Source organism: Hylobates moloch, unplaced genomic scaffold (genome assembly GCF_009828535.3).
Source record: "Hylobates moloch isolate HMO894 unplaced genomic scaffold, HMol_V3 SCAFFOLD_8, whole genome shotgun sequence".
NCBI classification, from domain to species: Eukaryota; Metazoa; Chordata; class Mammalia; order Primates; family Hylobatidae; genus Hylobates; species Hylobates moloch.
Window position 1 is genome coordinate 49,590,204 of NW_026652283.1, and position 27,808 is coordinate 49,618,011.

Genomic DNA, 27,808 nt, shown 5'->3' on the forward strand with positions numbered 1-27,808 from the left:
GGCTTCTATAGCTTCAGGTAAATCAGACATATGCCTCCTTTATCTAGCAGAGGGAGGACTCAGGGTCACAATTCCCAGCACCTTTGTTCCCAGGCCCTTATTCATCCAGGGTTAAGGTTTGGAATGGATGGGTCATTTGAATCAGCAGGGTGAACTGGAAGCCCCTCAGCTAGATGCTGAGATGACATATCTGCCTCCAATTAAGTTGGACTCCTTTTGAAGGGAGTAACAAAAATTATGACAAGAGAATGGTGACTTGTGAAGTGGCCTGCTGGAAGGGAGCCAAACCCACTAAGCTTGTTTAATTTAGAGTGTCTGATCAGGACATGGTTTGGTGCAGATGGGAGTCCACGGAACTGTTCTGAGAGGTGGATTAAGGGCTGATAATTGATATTACTAACTTCCAAAAATTATTCAATTTAAAATTCATCCAAAAAGATGTAATTATTTTTCATACATTTGCTTGGTCATGTATCCAGTTGCAACTATATCAAGGGGGAAAAAGAAGAAAGCAGGAAGGAACAGAAAGAAGGAGACTAGCTTATTTTGAAGGAGACTAGCTTATTTTGAAGTTACCAGGCTGGTCAGAACTGTGCTGGCCCTCTCCACCCTGTTTTCTGTGGAATTGCCTTCTGCTCCTTGACTTTCCTGCCCACAAGGTCATCAGTCCTCTCTCACCTCCTTTCTGACATCCTTGCTTTTCCACACTAGTCACATAAGGACTGTAGTAGAATCTGCCAAACTCTGTATCTTCAACTCTTCCAGATATCTTTACATTTGCTCAATCTGCTCCTCTTCCTTCTTATCCTGGCTCTCTGGCTTTCTGTGATTATATCATGTTCTCCATTCTCTTTCCTCTGGCTTCATGATTCAGCTTCCTTTTTCCTTTTTGTTTTTTTTTTTTTTTTTTTTTTTTTTACTCCTCAGATTTTTAGTTTGGTTTGGATTCTGAAGATCTTTCAAGACAGGGCTTTCAGAATCTTCCCTATGCTACCTAACCATTCTCACTGTGACTTCAGGTAAAAGGCATCCTAGTCCCACCCTATCCCTGATCTGGGAGCCAAAAGATTGCAGAACTGGGCCAATCCCATGAAAAGGGGTTGGAGTTCCAGTGTTGATTCCTATCACCCAGGGGCCTTATTGTAGAGTCCTACCTAACATGATCCTTCCCCAGAGAGCATTCCTTTATCTGAATTTTGCCCTTTGCCATCTGGTTCTTTCTCATTCATCATAGCATTAAACTAACCATCAGACAAAATGTTGTATGTGATCCTTATGGACAAGATGGAGAAATGGGGACAGGGATTATATCTTGTTTATTTCTAAATCTCTCATAGTACATGGCACATAAGAGATACTAAAAAATTGAACTAAAATGAATTTGATTGAATTAATTTGGAGGAAAGTAAAATCTTGTTTCACATATATGACATATTACTGGGGTTAGCAGCATAAACAAACTCAGAGATTGATACGAAACTGATGTAAAAATGCCAATCTAGGGTGAAGTCTCCAGTAATATGCCTAGGTCTCTGTTCTTAGTCTCAGGTCTTGTCCTGTTAAACACTTGTATTCCCGACTTAAATTAATACTTAAAAAGTATTGATATGGTTTGGCTCTGTGTCCCTACCCAACTCTCACCTGGAACTGTAGTTCCCATAATCCCCATGTGTTGTGGGAGGGACCCAGTAGGAGGTAGTTTAATCATGGGGCGGCTACCCTCATGCTGTTCTCCTGATAGAGAGTGAGTTCTTAACAAGGTCTGATGGTTTTATAAGGGGCTTTCCCTCCTTTTGCTGAGCACTTCTCCTTGCTGACACCATGTGAAGAAGGATGTGCTTCCCCTTCCACCATGACTGTAAGTTTCCTGAGGCCTACCAGTCATGCTGAACTGTTAGTCAATGAAACCTCTTTCCCTTATAAATTACCCAGTCTTGGGTATGTCTTTATTACCAGCGTGAGAATTGGCTAATACAAGTATGTACTCTAAAATTTCTGAGTGAAATTACTAAGCCTGCAGATAAGAGTATCCAAGAATCAAAATTATCACAACAGACTGGAATGAATAAAGGACTAAAATCAACAAGTTGTACTGTATCAGGGTAAGTGTAGAGGCTTTCTTTTAAAATTTACCATAAGCTAATAAGGTATTCTGAAGAATCCTGGAATAGAAAAATATTAGTGGAAAAACTGGTGAAATCTAAATACAGTTCTGTGTTTTAGTTAATAGTAATGAACCAATGTTAATTTCTCACTTTGGACACATCTTCCATGATTGTGTATATTAACATTAGAGGAAACTGGGTGAAGGTGTTACCAGTGGAAGGTATCCAAGTCATGCAGGTCTACTGCAACCTCAATTCTTGCCTCCTCAGATGAAAGAATTTGATTGAGGGGCATAAGGCAGAAGGAGAGACCAAGCTAAGATTTAGAGCCAGAGTGAAAGTTTATTAAAAAGTTTAAGAGCAGGAATGAAAGGAAGAAAAGAAAGTACACTTGGAGGGGCCAAGAGGGTGACTTGAAAGACAAGTGCCTGATTTGGCTTTTTGACTTGGGGTTTTATATGTTGACATACCTCTGGGGTCTTGAATTACGTTTCTCCTGATTCTTCCCTGGTGGGCTGTCTGCATGTGCATGCTTGAGCCCACTCACCCAGCTCCTGAGATCATATTGGAAAGCTGTTGATTACCAGTTTCAGGTGTTTTCTATTAGGAGCCTGCCTTTCCCTGGCACTGGCTGTGACCAATTATTACTTTAGAGAGACAATTAACAACAGCCTGACCATCACCTGATTGTCACCTGACACTCCTGGTGTGTGTGTGTGTGTGTGTGTGTGTGTGTGGAGGTGGGGAGCTCTCTCCTGCCCTGCTCATGCCTGACTAGCTACCTACTGTCACAAAGGGCATATGAACAATTTCTATATTATCTCTCCAACTTTCTATAAACCTAAAATTATTTCAAAATAAGAGGTTTATGCATGTTCTCACTTATAAATGACTGCTAAACACTGGGGTCTCATGGATATAAAGATGGCAACAATAGAAACTGGGGACTACTAGATGGGAGGAGGGAGTGGGGCAAGGTTTGAAAAACTAACTATTGGATACTATGCTCAGTACCTGGATGATGCTATCATTTGTACTCCAAACCTCAGCATCATGCAATATACCCAGGGAACAAACCTGCATATGTACCTCCTGAATCTAAAATAAACATTGAAAAAAAAACAGAAATAAATTCATCACACTCCGGGGAAATTTAAATCAATTTTTAAAATAAGAGGTTTATTAAAAAGAGAATATCAGATAAATAAAAATACATTTATTTAAAGAACAGCAACAAAAAAGTCTACTATAGAGAGGCCTGCCTGTCCAAAGAAGCTAACGTAAATTCTGACTGCATTTCTAGAGATCTAACATCCGGAGCAAGATAAGGCAATAGTCCTATTCTGCTGTACATGCTTAGATTCCCTGCGTAGTTTTATATTCAGTGCTAGCATTTTAAGAAGAAAATAACAACCTAGATCAGTCCAAAGAAGAACAACAACAAAGAAGGTAAAAAGTTTGACACCATGGAGTATAAAGAAATGTTGAATTCTCTGGGGGTAGGAGAAAAGAGAGATTAGTTTGGAGAAGAGAAGACTCATCAAGGGTATGTAGTCAGTGTCCTGCTATGATTGTCTTTATTTATTTATTTATTTATTTTAAGACAGAGTCTCCCTCTGTTGTCAGGCTGGAGAGCAGTGGCACAACTGTAGCCCAACAAAACCTTGAACTCCTGGGCTCAAGCAATCTCCCTGCCTCAGATAAGCTGGGTCTACAGGCACACACCACCATGCTCAGCTAATTTTTTTTTTATTTTTTGTAGTGATGAGGTCTCCCTACATTGCCCAGGCTGGTCTTGAACTCTTGGCCTCAAGCAATGCTCTCAGTTTTTCAGCCTTGTATTGGTACCTTTATAGGCCTGACTATGAGCTAAAAGAGCAAGAACTTGCAAGGTAGGCCCAGAGGGTGCGTCTAGAATCAAAGAGAGGAAGTTACAGGGAGGGAGCTCTTTTGAGGATAGTGGGTCTTTCTTGTCATTGGGATGGAGCACAGCTGCTGAAGAGGTGTGTGAGCTGAGACTGAAAAGTCAAGTTTCTCGAACGTTAAAAGAAGATGCACATGTACCCTAAAACTTAAAGTATAATAATAAAAAAAGAAAAAAGAAGATGCTGGTTTTTACAGTTTAGGTCTTTGTCCACAGGAGATGATTAATATATTTGCTAAGTTTGAATGAAATCCCTATACTCTTTGGCAGCTCTAGAGATTCTTTTGAGGTGTTAAGATCAGAGAGGCCAACTTCTTAAGGTTTTCTTATGTCATTCCTATTACTATATATGTAGTCTTGGTGGTTTTCCTCCTGGTACTCTTGGCTAACAAAGATCTTTTTCTGTGGGAAGGAAAGCCAGCTAGACAGCGTCTTCTTATCAGGAAGGTAAACTGCCACCAACAGGGGAGGCTTAGAGATGTAAGGGTTAAGGGTCACAATGATCATACTGCCTCTTGCTTGGTTCCTAGCTTCCCTCAGGATACAGTCCAAATTCTTTAACTCGGCATTCAAGGCCCTCCTCACTTGGCTTCTACTTATTTCTCCTGCATCCTCTGTCACCACCCTTCCTATTCTTCTTAGGCTGACCCTGTGCTTTTATCATAAGGAGCCATGCAACACTGTCAGGACACACCATAGCATCTCAGCCTCTTTACACATGTTTGATACTCAAGTAAAGATGCCTCCTTCCTTAAGACTTCGTTCACTCCTTTGTGCCCCTTCTCTGCCCACTACTTGTATTATACCAGATCTCACCTTTTTATTCATTTTTATATCTATGTCACCCATTATATTGTGTACTTTTCAGGGACAGAATGTGTTTTGTATTAATCTTCTCTCCCCAGCATCCAACACAGAACCTGGCAGGCAGAAGATGCTCACCAGATATTTGTAGTGTTAAAGAACAGCTTTGCAAGAATTCACTAAATAATTATAAAGTTCACAAAGACTTGGCTTCAAACTCCAGTTGCATGATGTAGACAAATTACTTAATCTCATTAAATCTCCATGTTAAAAATGCAAATGGGAGAAGACAATACTTACATATCTCAAAATTTAAGTGCTACCTTCTAAATGAAATCTTACTCCCCAAACTGATCCTCTTTCCTGATTTAATTACTCCAATATTGTCTGTCTCTTCCTACCATAATGTAACCCTCATGAAGACACGAATCTGTTTTCACTGCTGAATCCTCAGAGTCTAGATAGTGCTAGTTACATGGTAGGTATTTAATAATAATACTACTCATATAATACATTCTTCTGACCAATCTTGAGGCTATACATATGCACATAGGCAACACAATATGAAAGGGAAAGTAAAGCAGACTTGAAAACTGCCCAAAGTTTGAATATACTCCCCTACTCACACACAGATCCACCAGCAGAAGATAAAAGCCTTACTGGCCTAGGGTGGCTGAACATAACCTCAGCCCAATAGTAGCTTACCTTTAACCTACATAAACACAGGGTTGATTCCCTGGGAATTAAGGCTTAAAATAGGAAAGAAAAAAACAAAACTATATAAAACTCAACAGTAAGAAAACAAAAAACCCAATTAAAAATGCGCCAAAGATCTTAACAGATGCTTTACAAAAGAAGATATACAAATGGCAAATAAGCATACAAGAAGGTGCTTTACATCATCTGTCACTGGGAAATGCAAATCGAAACAACAATGAGATACAGTACACACCTATTAGAATGGCCAAAATCATGAACACTGACAACACCACATGCTGGCAAGGATGTGGAGCACAGGTACTCGCATTCATTGCTAACTGGGAATGTAAAATGGTACAGCCACTTTGGAAGACAGTTTGGTGATTTCTTACAAAACTAAGCTTACTCTTACCATATAATCCAGCAATTGGACTCCTTGGAATTTACCCAAAGGAGCTGAAAATGTATGCCCACATGAAAACCTGAATGTTGATGTTTACAGCAGCTTTATCATAACTGCCAAAACCTAAAAGCAACTAAGATATCCTTCAATAGGTAGATAAGTAAACTGTATCATATCCAGACAATGGACTCTTATTCAGTGCTAAAAAATGAGCTATCATGTCATGAAAAGATATGGAGTAAACTTAAGTGCATATCACGAAGCAAAAGAAGCCAATCTGAAAAGTCTATACAAATTTCAACTATCTGGCATTCTAGAAAAGACAAAACTATGGGGACATTAAAAAGATCAGTGGTTGACAGGGGTTATGGGAAGGGAAGGATGAATAGGTGAGGTACAGAGGATTTTTAGAACAATGAAACTAATCTGTATATATTAAAATGGTGGACACATGCCATTATAAATTTGTCCACACCCATAGAATGTACAACAACCAGAGTGAACTCTAAGGTAAATGATGGACTCTGGGTGTTAATGACGTGTCAACATAAGTTCATCAATTGTAACATTTGTTGCACTTTGTAACAATTGTAGCACTCTGGTGAAAGACTGTTGATAATGGGAGAGGCTATGCATGTGTAGGGGCAGGAAGTATGTTGAGAAATCTCTGTACTTTCCTCTCAATTTTGCCGTGAAACTAAAACTGTTCTAAAAAAGAAAAGCGTATATTAAAAACAAACAAACAAACAAACAAACAAACTGAGCAGAGGCATCAGAGAAAGTTGCCAAGATAATTCTTGAGTAAAGATTAGTCTTTTCAACAAGCGGTGCTGGAAAAATTCGTTATCATGTGCAAATAAATGAACTTAGGCCCTTTATTCCACGTAAAAAACTAACTCAAAATGAACTATACACTTAAATGTAGGCTACATATATAAATATTTCAGAAGAATAACATAAGAGCAAATCATTGTGGCCTTCTGTTAGACAAGAGTTCTTAGATATGAGAAGATGCTCCACAGCATATGTCATTTGGAAATGAAAACTGAAACAACAATGAAATACAATTACACACTTATTGGATTGACCAAAATAAAAAACACTGACAACACTAAATGCTGGTAAGGATTTGGTGCACAGGTATTGCCATTCATAATAGCACCAAAAGCATAATCCATTAAAAATTTGATAAATTGGACTTCAAATTTAAAATTTTTATTCTTCAAAAGATAGATTAAGAGAATGAATGAAAAGACAGGCGTGGATTGGAGGAAAATATTTGCAAAACATATATCTGACAAAAGACTTGTGTTAGAATATATAAAGAACTTTTAAAACTCTTATGAGAACCCAGTTTTAAAAATGGACAAATGATTTGAACTGACACTTCACCAAAGAAGATTTATGAATGGCAAGTAAGCACATGAGAAAATGATCAATATAATTAGTCATAGGGCAATACAAATTAAAACTATAATGAGATATACCCACCAAAAGGCTATAATAAAAATTACAGATAATTCCAAGTGTTGGCTAGCATCTGGGAAAACTGTAACCCTCCTACATGGCTGATAAGGATATAAAATGACACTACTATTTGGAACACAGTTTGACAGTTTATCTTTTAAAAGTTGAACAAAAACATTATATTTCCTAATGATTTCACTCCAAGAAAAATGTAATCATATGTCCACTCAAAGATAAGTACATGAATGATCATAGCAGCATTATTCATAGTAAGTCCAAACTGAAATCCATCCAAATGTCCTTGAACTGGAGAATAGGTAAACAAAATTTGGTATATCTTTCAATGGAATACTATTCAGCACTAAAAATGAACTACTGATACATGCTATAATATTTTTGAGGTTCATCCGTATTACAGTGCTAAGTGAAAAATGCAAGATGCATAAGATGACCACATATTCTCTAATTCTGTTTATATGAAATGTTCAGAAATGGCAAATTTATAGTGTCAGCAGATCGGCAGTTACCTGCGACTGGGACTGGAAGTGAGAATTAACAAGGGAACTTTTTGAGATGATGGAAATGTTCTAAAATCAGATTGTGGTAATAGTTACACAACTCTATAAAAATCATAAGATACTAAAAATCATAAAATTATCCCCTTACAATGCATGAATTTTATACACTGCAAATTATACCTCAATAAAGCTACTAAAACAATAGTAAAAATATCTTTCTCATGATGTCCTTATCTTAAATGGCAGATCACGGTTTTAAATACATGTTCAAAGGGGTTTTGTTCAGTAGGTTTAAAAGGGGCTACTGGTAACAAAATAAAATGCATTCTTGGATGATATAATTAGTACCAGTAACAACTATGACCATAGTGATTAATAGTTCTAGCACTAAAAATTCAAAATCTTCCTTCCTGCCTGCTCTCCCTGAGATCTAGATGCTGGCATGTTTAGCCTTCCCACTTGTAATTATCCTCCCTCCGAATTGGAATAAGGATTAACTAATTATAGTGATGCCTTCAGACATAAGCCATATCAAATATCCTGGTAACTGAGAATCAACTTGTCTGCAAAAGTATGCCAGAAAGCCTTAAAATCTCTAGTACCTTCATCAAGGCCCAGAACAGAGGATTGAGCCAACCCATAGAGCTTCCCTGATCTAGTCCAGATGGCACAGGTACACCCTGTACTTCCATTAAATTTACTTTCTTAAAATGCTGCTTTGGATAAGGTAAATCCTTTTCTCAAAAATCTTTTTGGGTGTTAAAATGTCCATCAAAGGGCCAGCATGGTGTTAGAAGCCATGGGTTTAAATCTTGGCCCTGATATGAACTAGTCATGTGGTCTTAATGAAGAAATTTATTTTTTATCCTCAGATTATTTACCCCAAACTGGGACAGTTCTGCCTACTCTACAAAACTATTGTGAGAAAAAAATCAAATAGTCTATATAAAGTAAGAAACCCAGTATGTGTGTTGTGTTGAATCTGAATAAAGGATGTAGCCAATATGAAAATCAGGGCTTTCCAGAGTTTTGCCCGAATCTTCTTGTCTAGCCTAATCTTCCAGTAGCCCCATGAATTCCCAATTCCAATCACACCAGACTTCTAACCAACTACCACCATCAGGCAATGGCTCTGGCTTTTCTTGCTTTCTGGGCTACCTTATTATCAACTCTGTATTCTGTAATCCCACCCATCTTTCAAGATGGCTTAAAAGCAAAATCTTTAGCTTTTAAAGACATTCTCCATGATGTTTATTTTTATTATTAATTTCTTAAACAACTCATTATATCCTTAATTATATATGTTTTAAAGTATCAGAGCTATTTTGAGATGTCCTTTTTCCCCTGGTATGGAATATACTTCTGGAAGTATATCAAGACTTGTATATATACCTTGTTATATATCCCCACAGTGCCTCTCACAGGCTCTGAAGTAGGACAGGAGTTTCAAACTATTACTTTTTCCAACTGAGAAATTCCTTAAGGATAATTTGAAAACTTTTATTCAAGTCAAATTTTCTCACTTTATAGGTGAAAAAAATTATCCCCAGAAAGGGAACATAGAATTCAAGGTAATACAAGTAGTTTCATGTTAGAGCTGAAAGCAGAATTCAGATTTCCTGTGGCAGAGACTTTAAGCTGTCCCTCAATGTCAATTCTCCCACATAGTTAGAGGACCACCAATTTTTAGCTAAAACCTGGCTACTCAGAACAAAGACTTCATTTCTTTTCCTTCCTTTAGTTAAATGTGGATGAGTTCTAGTAAATGACAGTGCCACAGAACTGCTTCTTCTTTCTCCATCATCTCCTTCATCCTGCTGCATGGAATACAGATATGATGGTAGAATTCCATATTTAATCGTGAGGTTGAGGGCTACATCCCAAGGATGACAGAGAAGAAAGCTGAAAGAACCTGACTCTTTGAGGCTTTCAAGGAGTAGAGCCATAAAATTAGTTGTGGATTGCCTACATTTAGACTTTTACATTGAAAAGAAATAAACGTCTATCTTATTTAAGTTGTTATTTTATATATGTTATTTTGAATATCTATTATTGAAAGCTTAACTGATCTTATTGTTTTTGTTATTGGCTTTCTGTTGTTTTCAGCTCTTCACACTGCTTCCAGACATGTTCTTAATTCATTTTTTCGTTGTTTCAATCATTCACTCAATAAACATTCATTGTGCACCTACATTCTGCCTGTCATAAATCTAAGAGAAGGTTTGGGTGGGCGCAGGAGTGAAATGTACAGATCCTGCCTTAAAAGTTATGAGTAATGAATGAACTTCCCATTCTCTTAAAAAAGATCACAATTCATATGTCTGGTAAATACTCATCTCAGAATTTTTCTGACAATCCCACCTCAAATAAGCTCACTGTTCAGTAATATACTGTTAATTGGACCAGGTGCATTTAATGTATTCTATTTGTTCCTCTACATCCACTCTCCACCCTTCTGCATCTTTTTATTTTCCCTGGGAGGCTGATCTGTATGAATTACATAAATGGGCTCCTTTGTTCTCTGGATTCTGGTTGTGCTGGCCAATATGGACTCCTAGAAGGTGATCAGATGTAAGTAAGAGAATGAGGTCTATATATTTATTTTTCTTACCACTCTCTATGGGATTATCTTAGGCTAACCGTGTACCTTAACTGAAGGTCACCAATTCTTTCGGAGATGACCCACTAAATGACTCTCTACTATTGTGTTCTGTGAACCATTCCTTCCCTTTATTCCCTTTGAGCTGTTATTAGCCCTAGAGAATTTCACGGTACCTTGTCATTGCATACATTGCCCACACCTTGTAAATAACTCATTTATTAAACCTTCCTTAAATTATCCTAATTTGAGGTTGCCATCTGTTTCCTGCTAGCATGCTGACTCATACACCATGTATAACAATTTTCAGTTCAAAATATATAGGCAACAGATACAAATGGGAAGATACCATGAGAAGCGCTGTTGGGAAGAAGGTTGGAGTAGAGAAAAGATATTTAGCTATGAAATCATAGTGCATACAGAATCTCAGACTACAAGAATAACATGACCAGATTTGTCTCTCAGGTACCTGAGTTGCACATAGGCCCTCTTTATTGCTCTCTTTTTTGAGGTATCCTGGATTTATTTAGAAATGCGTCTCACTTTTATGTGAAACTCACAGTCACTAGGCTGAGTCCATTTAACTACCAACACATATCAGAACCCCAAGTAGAGTATCTTCTGCCAATTTCACCAGTATCTTCATTTAGAACGTTTAGAGCCTGTCCAATAAGCCTCTTTTAGGGGCACAATCCACACTTTTTGAAGAGTAAAACATAAAACCAAATTAGCACCTGCTTATTCTTTATTAGCAACCAAAGTATTGCTGACAACAAAGGGTAAACCTATGAATCCAGTATGAAGAACAACTTCAGATCCTAGTTTGGGCACAAGAGGAAGAGAGGGAAGTAGGAAGAGGCTGGGTGTGGTGGCTCACACCTGTAATTCCAGCACTTTGGGAGGCTGAGGCGGGCAGATCGCCTGAGGTCAGGAGTTTGAGACCAGCCTGGCCAACATGGTGAAACACTGTCTCTATTAAAAATACAAAAATTAGCTGGGTATGGTGGCTGTAATCCAAGCTACTTGGGAGGCTGAGGCAGGAGAATTGCTTGAACCTGGGAGGCAGAGGTTGCAGTGAGCCAAGATCTTGCCACTGCACTCCAGCCTGGGTGACAGAGCAAGACTCCATCTCAAAAAAAAAAAAAAAAAAAGGAAGTAGGAAGATGTGGTAGGCAAAATAATGCAACACTCCCCAACCCAAGATGTCTAACTCCTAATCCCCAGAACCTGTGACTATGTTACCTCACATAACAAAAGGGACTTCACAGATGTGATTAAGTTAAAGATCTTGCTATATGGAGATTAACCTGGATTATCTGGGTAAATCCATTATAAGCACAAGGATCCTTATAAGTGAAAGAGAGTTCATATCAAAGTGATACAGCATGAAAAAGACTCAACCAGCCACTGATGGCTTTCAAGATGGAAGGGAACTACAAACTAATAAATGCAAGCAGCCTCTAGAAGCTGGAAAAGGCAGGGAAATAAATTCTCCCCTAGAGCCTCCAAAAGAAATGCAGATCTGCTGATACCTTGACTTTAGCCTGGTTCGACTCATTTTGTATTTCTAGCCCCTGGAATTATAAGATAATAATTTTGTGTTGTTTTATACCACCATGTTTGTGGTAGTTTGTCACATCATCAATAGGGAACAATTATGGAATAGGAGACTGAAATCTCTAGACCCAAGAAACTAAACCTGGAGCAGGAAAAAAGAGTCAGGAACTGATGGATGACAGAGACAGAGCACATTGTGGCCATCACAACCAAACTGCACACCACTTGCTAACCTGTACTGCAGGCGAGTTTGGTTCACTAAGAAAGGTATTCTTCCTATCAGAGGCTCGCAGTAATAAAATGCTTTCATACCTTTTGTAACACCTAGTAAAAGTCTCCTTTTCTCTCAGAGGTTTTGGGATTCACTTAACTTTTGTATTTTGCTAGAGAGCTTTATCAGCTTCATTCAGAAAAACAACCATCTGTCTCATATCTTATTCTGTGGCTTCCTGGTGCCCACAGTCACAATAAATCACACAATAAAAACAATAGTTTAAAGAATTGTTAAATTAATACTAATTATATAATTGTTTAATTGTAGTTAGTAAATTATTAAAAGTTCTGGAAAGCACCAGTATTCGTTATTTGCATTCCATAAAAACCCATTGCTACATCCCTATCCCAAGTTTGCCTGTTTCCAAATGAGTAACCCAAACCTGGCACAGGCCTTACCACACTCTGGCCCAGCTGCTCCCGAAAGAAGTAATCCATGTTTCTCTTTTGCAGGCTGTCAAGGTAATGTTGGAAGCGAGTGTATGTATATGGGTAGCAGTAAGCAAACTGGTAAATATCTTCTTCTCGGTCAAAACAAAAGGCAAAGGACATCACATAGTTCTTCCTGTGGTCCGGGCAGCGGTAGTAGTAAACATTTTTGGGTGGCAGCCTTTGCCTAAAATATATAAACAAAGAAATTTGGGCATATGAGACATTTGTTCAAGCTTCAAAAGGTAATACATATAAATTAATGCCTGGAGAAAAACTGTAACATCAAGAACCACGGGTAATGGGCCTGGGAGAATGACAACACAAATCACATATTGTCTAAAACAGACCTGAATCTGGCAGCTCTTTGCTCACAATCCAGTGCTACCCTTTCTCAACTGTCTGGAAAATGCAAAGTTAAACAAAAATAGACACGTTCTATTCACTTGTTTATCCTTATTTTGAGCACTTAACATATGTGGCATCAAATGCCCAGGCCTTTATGTACAATAATAAATAAGACAAGGAAGATTTCTGTCCTCATGGAGAATAGTGGGGAAGCAGTCAGTAAAATATTAAAAATAAGTAGACAATATAATTACAGATTCTAAAAGTGCCTTGAAGGTAAATAAAGACTGTGATGCTATAGAGATATAGATGGGAGAGGCCTACTTTTCCTGGGGAAGTCAAGTTTTTTAAATTATAAGACTAATTAAGAACTTTTAAAATAAACTCATATGCATTGTATATACTCAAGGAAGGGGAAATATTCAACATTTCTCTAAATTATTACTATTATTTTCTACAGAGCATTCCATGAGACTAATTTTCCACAGAAGCACTTTGGGAAATAGTGCTTTAAAATATGCTGTGTGGGCAATTTTGCTAAGCTAAACACTGAGATGCAAACAGGAAACAAAAATGTTGCAGTCATAGTTTCCATAATGTCTTTGCATTTACCCACTTTAAAGAGTTACTCTACCCTCTCATGATTTATGATATCCAACCTCTTCACAATGTTTCCCTGCAGTGAATGTCTCTCATTTCTATCATTTCAAATCCTGCTTATCCTTCAAAACTCACCTAAAACTATGCCCTTTCCATGATACTACATGGACAATTCCAGGCCAGTTCAGCTCCACATTTTGTGTAACTCTTGCTTTTTTTATCAATTGCTTAATAAGTCTTATCCACCAAGGTTGATTTGGAAGATCCTTAAAGGAAGGGATGCTCCTGGGGAGTGCAGATACAGTGGATGAAGGATGTAAGGCTCACCTGTAGTGGCTTGGCATTCAATTGAGAAGCCAAAGACTACAGGGGCATATGAAGACAAATGTGAGGAGGAAGGTTTAGGAGGGGAAATTGAGAAAAACAAGAAGGGTGCTGTCTCCAGGTAGAACAACCTAGAAAAAATTGTTAACAGATAGAATAGAGCGTTATAACATATGCTTTTTTTCTTTTACAAAAGTTTTCTGTTTGTTGTAGAATCTTCTTTCTACCTTAGTGTCTTTCTGAAGCTAAGTGGCTGGGGTGGGAGGTGTGGCTGTGGGATTCCTATGGAACAGCAGTGGTTACATGGCATTGATGCCTGTACAAACATTTGATTATATTAAATTTAATTAAATATTCTGTTATTTGATTATATTAGAAAAAGTGACTGAAATGATGGGCCATGGGGTCTAAGATGGGTAAGAATCTGAAAGTGCTGAGGAGAAAGGCAGGATGATAGATATGCAGTCTAAGCAACAAAGAAACAGAGCTTTCACATAAAAGTCAGAGGTAGTATCAAAGGTTGTTTAGAGGTGTTTGGCCCACCAATAGAGTCCATTTGCCTCCTACTCCCAAAGCTACTGCCAATAAATATGTAAATAACAGTCTTCTTATAATGGAAATATATCTTCAAGACAAATCTTATAGGCACCCCTTCTTCTAACTAGATTGCTACACTAAATTCTGGAGTTATCACTGATGAGGTAGAGAAATGATGGCTTGGAAAGTGCATGAGGTGTGAGGAGGAAAGTGACCCCTCCTGATCCTTCTGTACATGCAGTGTAGAAGAATGAGGATTTCTTGAGAGGGCAATTGGGGAAGTAATGTCCTCCAAGAGAGTCAGGCCTCAGTTCTTTGTTTTATTTAGCAAATATTTAAGCATCATAGACTTTTAACCAAGTCTAGTTTGGTTAAGACAAGGGGTAAAGGAAGAAGTGAACTTAAAGACTGAGGATCCAAGTGGAATTATTAACCATGGAGCTGAGTTCCAGAGGAAAAAGTGGAAAATGAAGAGGTCTGAAGAGGGAGAGGGAAGGAAGCAGTGAAGAGTCAAGATTAGTTAGAGAACAGACCAGTGCAAGGATGTGGGTATGGACAGAATATATGATTATCTACATTTGTGATGTTATTGAAGATGTAGGAAAGTGAGGCAGGCTGGTGGCATATGCGAGTCCCAGGGTTCCTGATTTGTATTTGGGGAGAATGTCTGTGAAAGTGGCCTTGATGTTTCCAGCCAATGGTCTGTGATAGTCACTTCAGGCCCTGACTTGATGGTCTGAGTTTGAGTCTCTTAGAGCCCTGGATGAGTATGTCTTCATTCACAAGTGGTTCCTACAGTCATAAGGTCTCAGATTATGATGCTGCTTTCAACCCTTTATTTACCAGTATATCCAACCAGGGTATATGCTTTAAATTCTGTCACCACAGTTTTCTCCTCTTCCAGCCAAGTTCTGCAACTTGACTCTGAGAGCCTGCTGTCTCCACTGAATTTGATTATGTGCTATCAGGAGAATCCATCTACTGCCTGCAGCTGTTGAGCTCCTCTCCTGGGTGAGCCAGGATGCCTAACCTGATTAGCAGACAAAGTAGAGTTAACGGGCTCTGGGGCAATCATTCAGGGAAACTGAGATGCTGTTCAGGGCTTAGATTTTCTAGACTCTCCGAAGGATACAAACAGAAATCTATTTGAGGAGGGCTCAGGAGGCAAAATTCAAGACTTTGAAGTAATGCAAAGAATAAAGCAAAGGGGGCTGAAACTAGGGAGGAAAAAATGTCTCTTTCATTTGGGATGTACTCCTGATTTTTCCCTTATTTTGTTCATTACGTCTCAGACATTGTGTTAAGTGTTTTATATGCATTATGATTTGATCCTCACAATAACCTTATGAGCTAGGGGCTGTTATCCCTTTACACAGATAAAAAAAATTGAAGACACGAGAGGAAAAAAAAAGATTCCCTGAGGTCACAAGATCAGTGAGCAGCAGACCCTGTATTAAGCCTAGGCCAGTGTGGCTCAAAAGCCTGCATTCATAATCCCTACAGTATCTTTCCACTCTCCTTTTCCCCTTGCCATCCAACTTACAGCCTTACCTTCTACTTCCAGAAAAACCTGATTTTACAGTACTCTCTTGCTAAAAACCTTTTAAGCAACTTCCTATCCTCACATTTCAGTTTGGCCCACAAGGCTTCCTGTGATGACCTTGTGATTCCAGCATCATCAACCATTTCACCCTCCTTGAAACCTTTGCTTTGTTTATATTCAACTACTCATAACTCCCTAACACAATTTTGTGCCATACCTTCAATATCTCTATGTTTTGTACTCAATCTTTCCTCTACCTGGTCTGCCTTCCCCACCATCTTGCATACTTGGTGAATTCCTACTGATAGATGAGGCATATAGTCAATTGTCAACAAAGGTTTAAATATTTTTTAAATGAACAAATCCATGTATAAGTGACTACCCTTTAACACAGCTCTTCTCTAAAGCCTTCCCTGACTATTGAGTCTTCCTTATTTTTCTCTACTTTAAAAAATTATATAAAAAGATTTTTATCATCTAGTTTGTCTCTTAACAATGAACAATAAAAGTAAATGGATATTTGGATATTTCTTCAAAGAGTAGGCTTCTTGAAAATATAAACTGTGGGAATAGGAACAGCTCCGGTCTACAGCTCCCAGCATGAGCGACTCAGAAGATGGGTGATTTCTGCATTTCCATCTGAGGTACCGGGTTCATCTCACTAGGGAGTGCCAGACAGTGGGTGCAGGACAGTGGGTGCAGCACACCATGCGTGAGCCGAAGCAGGGCGAGGCATTGCCTCACTTGGGAAGCGCAAGGGGTCAGGAAGTTCCCTTTTCTAGTCAAAGAAAGGGGTGACAGATGGCACCTGGAAAATTGGGTCACTCCCACCCTAATATTGCACTTTTCCAACGGGCTTAAAAAACGGCATACCAGGAGATTATATCCCGCACCTGGCTCGGAGGGTCCTACGCCCACGGATTCTCACTGATCTTGCTGAGATCAAACTGCAAGGCTGCAGCCAGGCTGGGGGAGGGGCGCCTGCCATTGCCCAGGCTTGATTAGGTAAACAAAGCAGCCTGGAAACTCAAAGTGGGTGGAGCCCACCGCAGCTCAAGAAGGCCTGCCTGCCTCTGTAGGCTCCACCTCTGGGGGCAGGGCGCAGACAAACAAAAAGACAGCAGGAACCTCTGCAGACTTAAATGTCCCTGTCTGACAGCTTTGAAGAGAGGAGTGGTTCTCTCAGCATGCAGCTAGAGATCTGAGAACAGGCAGACTGCCTCCTCAAGTGAGTCCCTGACCCCCGAGCAGCCTAACTGGGAGGCATCCCCCAGTAGGGGCAGACTGACACCTCACACGGCCGGGTATTCCTCTGAGACAAAACTTCCAGAGCAACAATCAGGCAGTAGCATTTGCGGGTCACCAATATCCGCTGTTCTACAGCCACCGCTGCTGATACCCAGGCAAACAGCGTCTGGAGTGGACCTCTAGCAAACTCCAACAGACCTGCAGCTGAGGGTCCTGTCTGTTAGAAGAAAAACTAACAAACAGAAAGGACATCCATACCAAAAACCCATCTGTACGTAACCATCATCAAAGATCAAAAGTAGATAAAACCACACAGATGGGGAAAAAACAGAGCAGAAAAACTGGAAACTCTAAAAATCAGAGCGCCTCTCCTCCTCCAAAGGAATGCAGCTTCTCACCAGTAACAGAACAAAGCTGGATGGAGAATGACTTTGACGAGTTGAGAGAAGGCTTCAGACGATCAGACTACTCCGAGCTACAGGAGGAAATTCAAACCAATGGCAAAGAAGTTAAAAACTTTGAAAAAAAACTAGACAAATGGATAACCAGAATAACCAATGCAGAGAAGTCCTTAAAGGAGCTGATGGAGCTGAAAGCCAAGGCCCGAGAACTACGTGAAAAATGCAGAAGCCTCAGTAGCCGATGCGATCAACTGGAAGAAAGGGTATCAGTGATGGAAGACGAAATGAATGAAATGAAGTGAGAGGGGAAGTTTGGAGAAAAAAGAATAAAAAGAAATGAACAAAGCCTCCAAGAAATATGGGACTATGTGAAAAGACCAAATCTACGTCTCATTGGTGTACCTGAAAGTGATGAGGAGAATGGAACCAAGTTGGAAAACACTCTGCAGGATATTATCCAGGAGAACTTCCCCAATCTAGCAAGGCAGGCCAACATTCCGATTCAGGAAATACAGAGAATGCCACAAAGATACTCCTTGAGAAGAGCAACTCCAAGACACATAATTGTCAGATTCACCAAAGTTGAAATGAAGGAAAAAATGTTAAGGGCAGCCAGAGAGAAAGTTCAGGTTACACACAAAGGGAAGCCCATCAGACTAATAGCTGATCTCTTGGCAGAAACTCTACAAGCCAGAAGAGAGTCGAGGCCAATATTCTGCATTCTTAAAGAAAGGAATTTTCAACCCAGAATTTCATATCCAGCCAAACTAAGCTTCATAAGTGAAGGAGAAATAAAATACTTTACAGACAAGCAAATGCTGAGAGATTTTGTCACCACCAGTACTGCCCTAAAAGAGCTCCTGAAGGAAGCACTAAACATGGAAAGGAACAACCGGTACCAGCCACTGCAAAACATGCCAAAATGTAAAGACCATCAAGGCTAGGAAGAAACTGCATCAACTAACGAGCAAAATAACCAGCTAACCACATAATGACAGGACCAAATTCACACATAACAATATTAACTTTAAATGTAAATGGGCTAAATGCTCCAATTAAAAGACACAGACTGGCAAATTGGATAAAGAGTCAAGATCCATCAGTGTGCTGTATTCAGGAAACCCATCTCATGTGCGGAGACACATATAGGCTCAAAATAAAGGGATAGAGGAAGATCTACCAAGCAAATGGAAAACAAAAAAAGGCAGGGGTTGCAATCCTAGTCTCTGATAAAACAGACTTTAAACCAACAAAGATCAAAAGAGACAAAGAAGGCCATTACATAGTGGTAAAGTGATCAATTCAACAAGAAGAGCTAGCTATCCTAAATATATATGCACCCAATACAGGAGCACCTAGATTCATAAAGCAAGTCCTTAGTGACCCACAAAGAGACTTAGACTCCCACACAATAATAATGGGAGACTTTAACACCCCACTGTCAACATTAGACAGATCAACGAGACAGAAAGTTAACAAGGATACCCAGGAATTGAACTCAGCTCTGCACCAAGTGGACCTAATAGACATCTACAGAACTCTCCACCTCAAATCAACAGAATATACATTTTTTTCAGCAACACACCACACCTATTACAAAATTGACCACATAGTTGGAAGTAAAGCACTCCTCAGCAAATGTAAAAGAACAGAAATTATAACAAACTGTCTCTCAGACCACAGTGCAATCAAACTCAAACTCAGGATTAAGAAACTCACTCAAAACTGCTCAACTACATCGAAACTGAACAACCTGCTCCTGAGTGACTACTGGGTACATAATGAAATGAAGGCAGAAATAAAGATGTTCTTTGAAACCAACAAGAACAAAGACACAACATACTAGAATCTCTGGGACACATTCAAAGCAGTGTGTAGAGGGAAATTTATAGCACTAAATGCCCACAAGAGAAAACAGGAAAGATCCAAAATTGACACCCTAACATCACAATTAAAAGAACTAGAAAAGCAAGAGCAAACACATTCAAAAGCTAGCAGAAGGCAAGAAATAACTAAAATCAGAGCAGAAATGAAGGAAATAGAGACACAAAAAACCCTTCAAAAAATTAATCAATCCAGGAGCTGGTTTTTTGAAAAGATCAACAAAATTGATAGACCACTAGCAAGACTAATAAAGAAGAAAAGAGAGAAGAATCAAATAGACACAATAAAAAATGATAAAGGGGATAGCACCACTGATCCCACAGAAATACAATCTACCATCAGAGAATACTACAAACACCTCTACGCAAATAAACTAGAAAATCTAGAAGAAATGGATAAATTCCTCGACAAATACACCCTCCCAAGACTAAACCAGGAAGAAGTTGAATCTCTGAATAGACCAATAACAGGCTCTGAAATTGTGGCAACAATCAATAGCTTACCAACCAAAAAGAGTCCAGGACCTGACGGATTCACAGCCGAATTCTACCAGAGGTACAAGGAGGAACTGGTACCATTCCTTCTGAAACTACTCCAATCGATAGAAAAAGAGGGAATCCTCCCTAACACATTTTATGAGGCCAGCATCATCCTGATACCAAAGCCTGGCAGAGACACAACCAAAAAAGAGAATTTCAGAACAATATCCTTGATGAACATTGATGCAAAAATCCTCAATAAAATACTGGCAAACCGAATCCAGCAGCACATCAAAAAGCTTATCCACCATGATCAAGTGGGCTTCATCCTTGGGATGCAAGGCTGGTTCAACATACGCAAATCAATAAATGTAATCCAGCATATAAACAGAACCAAAGACAAAAACCACATGATTATCTCAATAGATGCAGAAAAGGCCTTTGACGAAATTCAACAATGCTTCATGCTAAAAACTCTCAATAAATTAGGTATTGATGGGATGTATCTCAAAATAATAAGAGCTGTGTATGACAAACCCACAGCCAATATCATAATGAATGGGCAAAAACTGGAAGCATTCCCTTGGAAAACTGGCACAAGACAGGGATGCCCTCTCTCACCACTTCTATTCAACATAGTGTTGGAAGTTCTGGCCAGGGCAATTAGGCAGGAGAAGGAAATAAAGGGTATTCAATTAGGAAAAGAGGAAGTCAAATTGTCCCTGTTTGCAGATGACATGATTGTATATCTAGAAAACCCCATTGTCTCAGCCCAAAATCTCCTTAAGCTGATAAGCAACTTCAGCAAAGTCTCAGGATACAAAATCGATGTACAAAAATCACAAGCATTCTTATACACCAATAATAGATAAACAGAGAGCCAAATCATGAGTGAACTCCCATTCACAATCGCTTCAAAGAGAATAAAATATCTAGGAATCCAACTTACAAGGGATGTGAAGGACTTCTTCAAGGAGAACTACAAACCACTGCTCAATGAAATAAAAGAGGATACAAACAAATGGAAGAACATTCCATGCTCATGGGTTGGAAGAATCAATATTGTGAAAATGGCCATAGTGCCCAAGGTAATTTATAGATTCAATGCAATCCCCATCAAGCTACCAATGACTTTCTTCACAGAATTGGAAAAAACTACTTTAAAGTTCATATGGAACCAAAAAAGAGCCCGCATCACCAAGTCAGTCCTAAGCCAAAAGAACAAAGCCAAAGGCATCATGCTACCTGACTTCAAACTATACTACAAGGCTACAGTAACCAAAACAGCATGGTACTGGTACCAAAACAGAGACATAGATCAATGGAACAGAACAGAGCCCTCAGAAATAATACCGCATATCTACAACCATCTGATCTTTGGCAAACCTGACAAAAACAAGCAATGGGGAAAGGATTCCCTATTTAATAAATGGTGCTGGGAAAACAGGCTAGCCATATGTAGAAAGCTGAAACAGGACCCCTTCCTTACACCTTATACAAAAATTAATTCAAGATGGATTAAAGACTTAAATGTTAGACCTAAAACCATAAAAACCCTAGAAGAAAACCTAGGCAATACCATTCAGGACATAGGCGTGGGCAAGGACTTCACGTCTAAAACACCAAAAGCAATGGCAACAAAAGCCAAAATTGACAAATGGGATCTAATTAACCTAAAGAGCTTCTGCACAGCAAAAGAAACTACCATCAGAGTGAACAGGCGACCTACAAAATCGGAGAAAATTTTCACAACCTACTCATCTGACAAAGGGCTAATATCCAGAATGTACAATGAACTCAAACAAATATACAAGAATAAAAAAAACCCTATCAAAAAGTGGGTGAAGGATATGAAGAGACACTTCTCAAAAGAAGACATTTATGCAGCCAAAAAACACATGAAAAAATGCTCATCATCATGGGCCATCAGAGAAATGCAAATCAAAACCACAATGAGATACCATCTCACACCAGTTAGAATGGCCATCATTAAAAAGTCAGGAAACAACAGGTGCTGGAGAGGATGTGGAGAAATAGGAACAGTTTTACACTGTTGGTGGGACTGTAACCTAGTTCAACCATTGTGGAAGTCAGTGTGGCGATTCCTCAGGGTTCTAGAACAAGAAATACCATTGGACCCAGCCATCCCATTACTGGGTATATACCCGAAGGATTATAAATCATGCTGCTATAAAGACACATGCACACATATGTTTATTGCGGCACTATTCACAATAGCAAAGACTTGGAACCAACCCAAATGTCCAACAATGATAGACTGGATTAAGAAAATGTGGCACATATACACCATGGAATACTATGCAGCCATAAAAAATGATGAGTTCATGTCCTTTGTAGGGACATGGATGGATCATTCTCAGCAAACTATTGCAACGACAAAAAACCAAACACCGCATGTTCTCACTCATAGGTGGGAATTGAACAATGAGAACACATGGACACAGGAAGGGGACATCACACACTGGGGACTGCTGTGGGGTGGGGGGAGGGGGGAGGGATAGCATTAGGAGATATACCTAATGCTAAATGACGAGTTAATGGGTGCAGCACACCAACATGGCACATGTATACATATGTAACAAACCTGCACATTGTACATATGTACCCTAAAACTTAAAGGATAATAATAAAATAAACAAAAAGAAAATATAAACTGTGTTACTTCTTTACCTCTAGTGATGGCATAGAGCGGTCTCAAGCAATATTTATTTATTTAAAAAGCAATGAAAAAAAAGAGAAAAAACCTTCTTATCCCAGAATAACATTGGTAGGTATCACAAGAAGGCAGATTCTAGTTCAGTGTAAAGTAGAGACTCTTTAACTTTCATCTGAAGAGAAAGTAGAGAATGCTGCCTTACAGAGAAGTAGAAGTATTAGAAGCTTTAGGGGATAAAGTTCCTGTACTTGATGTTAGGTTAGACAAGGCAGACTTCTGTTTCCATTTAACACAGATAGTCTATGGTATCCATGGAAACAATAAGATAATAATAATTATTATAGTACTATTTCCTAATATCTATATAGCATGGACCACGTGCTAGGCCATTCTAAGTACTTTATAATGTATTTTCTTTATTCCTCTCAACAATCCTCTGAAGTTATTCATATTATATCAATGGTATAAAAATAAAGGTAGAGTCAAGAACCTTTATGCTTAAGCAGGTTGTTCATGACTCCCCAGAAGACCCCAGAAAGAAAATGGCACAACACCCGATCCTGCCAGACACCCAGGAATATTTCAGGTCCTGTGGTGTGTGCTTTCAAGACTTGGGGACTAAAGGCTGATCCAGCTCTTGGAATAAGGCCTTGTACTGAGTTCCCCGTCCTGAGGACATCCACATGAATGAGGGAGGTCTGTAACTCACATCCTCAGATTCAGTCATGCATGACTGAATGTTCTGAGTAAACACACGCACACACGCACACACACACACACACACACGCACTCTCTCATGCATTACACACTCAACACATTCACAAACATACTCTATGATAGCTTCTATCTCATTACATCAGTTTAAACATATTCCTTTCTCCACTATGAGATTGAGCTCTCCTGGATGGCAGGTACTACATACTGTTCCCCTCTAGTTCTCCAGGACCTATACAAAGGCTTATAGATGAAGTGTCAAGAACACTTATGAATTAGATAAATATGTTTGTGAATAAATAATGTCAGCTCCACTAATATATATATACATTGTACTCTCTCTAGTGAAACTTATAAGTCATGCCCTGAATATATCATATTCTCAAAAACCTCCTTGCCTTTTTAAATGCTATTCCTTCTGCCTATAATTCCTATTCCCATTATTTTCTACACAGTGCATCTCTGTATAGATAAGTGAGGCCTAGCTCAAATGATAGTTCCTCTTTGAAGTCTTTGTCAACAACTTCAGGATGAATTAACTGCTCTAAATACTAATGGCAGATACTGCTTTTTCGGATTCACCTCAAAATCCTCAGCATTAGCACAATACTTGGCCTTGAAGAGGAGCTCAACGTATTTTGTTAAATGACTGAGTTGACTTATGAGTGAATGAATGATTCCCCTCCCACCTATCATCCTCTCTACTTTCTGTTCAGACCCCTCAGCTAAATTCCCAAAGCATCATTTTGGAGGTTACCAGAACATAAGGAAGAAGAGAAGTCCCAGACTTAATGCAGTATATAAGTTTCTCTTAAACAACAGCATTCTCTAGTCCTCCTCAAGAGCCTTGAAGACAGGAGCCCTAATTTCCTCTCTAATCAAGCAGAGAAATACGGATGGGAATAAAAGTGTTTCAACCCCAGTAGACACAAGCATTTTTCTTCAAATTAGCAGAAAGCAACATAATAAAAAATCATTCTTTCCAGGTTGTAAGTCTTGAAAACAGGTGTGCAAAACAAGGGGATCACAAAATCACTCAGATATCCCCAAAGGAAGTAGCAAATTTTAAGCACCTTCTGAATCTCAATAGCTGTGCTATCTGTTTGATGTACACTACTGTCTGAATGCTAAGCACATATTCTTCCCACCGTTCCAAGGCTGTGCTACCTCAGATTTATCCAACAACGGCAGTTATAGTCTCTTGGTTCCCTTACTTCATCTACTCGGGCTGGAAGCAAACTGGCATGTAGTTTCTCAGGCATATTTGAAATTGAGGTAAGATTTCATTCCTTTTCCCTTCGTGAGGGCAGCTGAATCTCTCATTTGTCATCTATGCCAACACATGGCCTTTAGTCTACATTTGGCTGGAACAACCAAGGCTATCACCTAGCTTGAGCCATTTGCCCCCCTCCTTTTCCTCTTTGATGTCTGGCATAGCCAGGGACCTTGGATGGATACTCATATTCTAAATGCACCCTCCCTAGGCAAACAGGACCCATTCTAATTCCAATCCTATCTTCCCCCAAATAATTATAATAGTACTCCTGTCACCAGCACATCTATTCTTATCTCTCTCCGCACTTTGTCACAGCTAATCTCTTGGTGAGTCACAAGGAGGGGGAGAAAGAGTGAGAGAGTGCTCAGATACAGGCAACACATTTTTAAACCCAGTGTCTAATCAGATTATCATCTTATCAGGGGCTGATGGGCACTCAGGGTGGGAGGAGAGAGACAGTGCTACATATTGCCAGCTGAATTTTTGATAACAAAAAGACATTGCTCGATTCTTGAATTAACCTTTTTGTCCTAAACACTGTATTATTTATTTTTCAGAGTTTATATTATATGTAGGGATTTTTTTCTTTTTGGTCTGTGCCTTCTGGAGAAGGACACCCACACACTGTGGCAGCAGCTGCTTCTATTAATTCCAAGCCATTAAAAAAATTAAAATTAAACCCAATTACTTAGGCTTGTTTGGAGCTGAGGAATATCTGAGACTGATTATTCCCCCTGGTCATGGACAGCAACAATATTCCTACCTGTGGTGGCTGCTGGCAGAATGCCAATGCAGACAGAAACTCCAGCGACAGGCACCCCATGCAATGAGAGGCTATAAATCACATACTCTATCTTCTGCAATCCAGACTTCTGACAGGCAGCAAGAGGAGACTGAACAAGGAGCTAGGAGTTGGATTCTAGTCCAAGTTCTTGGTATATTCTTCCCCCATGCCTCTGTATAAAATGCGGTTACTAAAAAGCATCCTGTATCCTTCTTAGGGTTGTTGTGAAACTCTTAGGTGAAAAGGACTGTGTTTTCAAAACTGTCATTTGCTGGGGTATGGGATGGTACATGAGGCAGTATTAGAATTCTGGGTGCTTTGGGATTGGGTGGTAGACCATGGCTGAAATGGGTCAGGTTTGCACTGAAGTTTTGTATCCAGATTACTTTGTTGTTACATCATGGGTGGAATAACAATAATCATCCAGGTTGTGAAGTCACTAGACTGGAATCCCCTTGTCACCTTGCATAAAACCTAGCATATAGAGGCAATTGATAAATATTTTGAATGAATGAGTCAGTCAGTGCTGGGTTTTGAATGAACAGATAGGGCTATGTTCAATTCTAGCTTTGGATGTCTTTTAGAAATGCAGTCATTGTATAGTAGAACTAATGTGGGTTTAGGCTCTAATCCACTTCCATTATTTTTAATCAGTCATGTAAACTTGCGCCTGGGTTTCCCAATCTATAAAATGCAAATAGTGTTTACCTTATAGATTTGTTGTGAAGTTTGGAGATTGGTACCTGACACATACGGGGTGCTGAGGAAATGGTAAATGTGATACTCATCATGTTGTGTATGATGGATAGTTGGCATAATGCTCTTTCTTGGTTGGGAACAATGAATTCCAAGTTCGCACTAAGTGTGCTTAGGGTATGAAATGGACAGAGCAAGTCAAGGTAGGGGGTCAAGGAAAAAGTGAAAATGGATGGGGTCTTAATTTAAATACATGCTTATTAACTAAAAACAGTGATAACCTGTTTTCTCCTCTTGACCTTTTGCAGACCCAAAGTAACCAATATCTACCTTTCAAGGAATGTGCTGTCTGATAAAACTAAGTGTGTCTGGATACAGGAGGGCAGTTAATACCTTCAGTTTCCAAATGGTGGTGTGAGAAATATTCAAAGATGTTGTCCCTGCTGGCAGCTTGTTGTGCCAGTCAATTGTGCTGTGACCCATGCTATAACCTTCAAGATACATGGAGCCTCCAGGTTACTAGTTAGTGGGATCAGTAGGAAATGTGGAAAATAATTGGTTAGGAGAATTTGAAATATGCCTGGGAAATAGAGACTAAGCAGTCCTGCTTATAGGGAATAGTCTGAATGCTCTTGACACATTTATGCTAGGGTGTAATATAAAATTATGCATTTATTTTCTTGTTTAGTTAAAATTCTTAAAAAATTTTTTTTTCTGTTACCCTTTTACCAGCAATGAGCTCAAAACTACAAAAGTGTATGTTTTAGGAAAGTTAACTATTAAATTTCCATTTCTCATGACGTGCAATAATAAATACATAATGTGTATAAAACATTTGTCAGTGTTTATGATCCTGATAGGGATGTACTGATAACATGCCCGCATAAAAATCAGAAGACACAAATCTGCTGAAGAAACATCAACATCTACTTAAATAGTTAATACTTATTTTTGAAAAACTTGTGCCAAAATACTACAATTTACACATGTAAAAGCAGAAGCATAGAAGAAATATGATTGAAATTATTCAAGAAAAGTCATTTGCTCTAAATGAAAAGCCAGACATCAGAGCTATACTACATATAACTTCTGATGTCTGGCTTATTATTTACATGACTATTTTAAAATAATCTTGACCATTTCCAATTCCAAGTTCTCTTGGGTATAAAGTGGTAGCTGTCAATGTCTTTTCTCAATTAGCAGAAGAACTAAAACCAGCAGTTTTATATCAAAGTCAACAGATATATCAAACAAAATAATTTAACTGAATTCCAATATAATTCAATTATTTTCATCCAATTCATGTAACCAAAGTAAAGCTTTTGGAAATTAATTCTATTGAAGCTAAAATACTGTCTTAGTAGTGCTGATACAGCTTATTCATTTTCAAAAGTTAAACATTAAAGAAAAAATTATTTTAGGGAAATATGAATACAATTGGTATTTTTTGAAATTGGTGAAAACAATGTACTTGTTAAATCAGCAAACCTATTTTGGTTTGGTGAAAGCAATGCACTTG

General features: G+C 38.9%; 1 protein-coding gene across 10 annotated transcripts in view; it reads right to left on the reverse strand.

The window, feature by feature from the left end:
* LOC116473135 (AGBL carboxypeptidase 4) overlaps positions 1-27,808 on the reverse strand; it is a 1,494,771-nt gene that overhangs the window by 523,697 nt on the left and 943,266 nt on the right. For all 10 annotated transcript variants that reach the window (XM_032160791.1, XM_058443101.1, XM_058443097.1 and 7 more), the window contains one exon: positions 12,749-12,965. In XM_032160791.1, the coding sequence (XP_032016682.1) occupies positions 12,749-12,965 (217 nt within the window). The remainder of the gene's footprint in view (positions 1-12,748; positions 12,966-27,808) is intronic.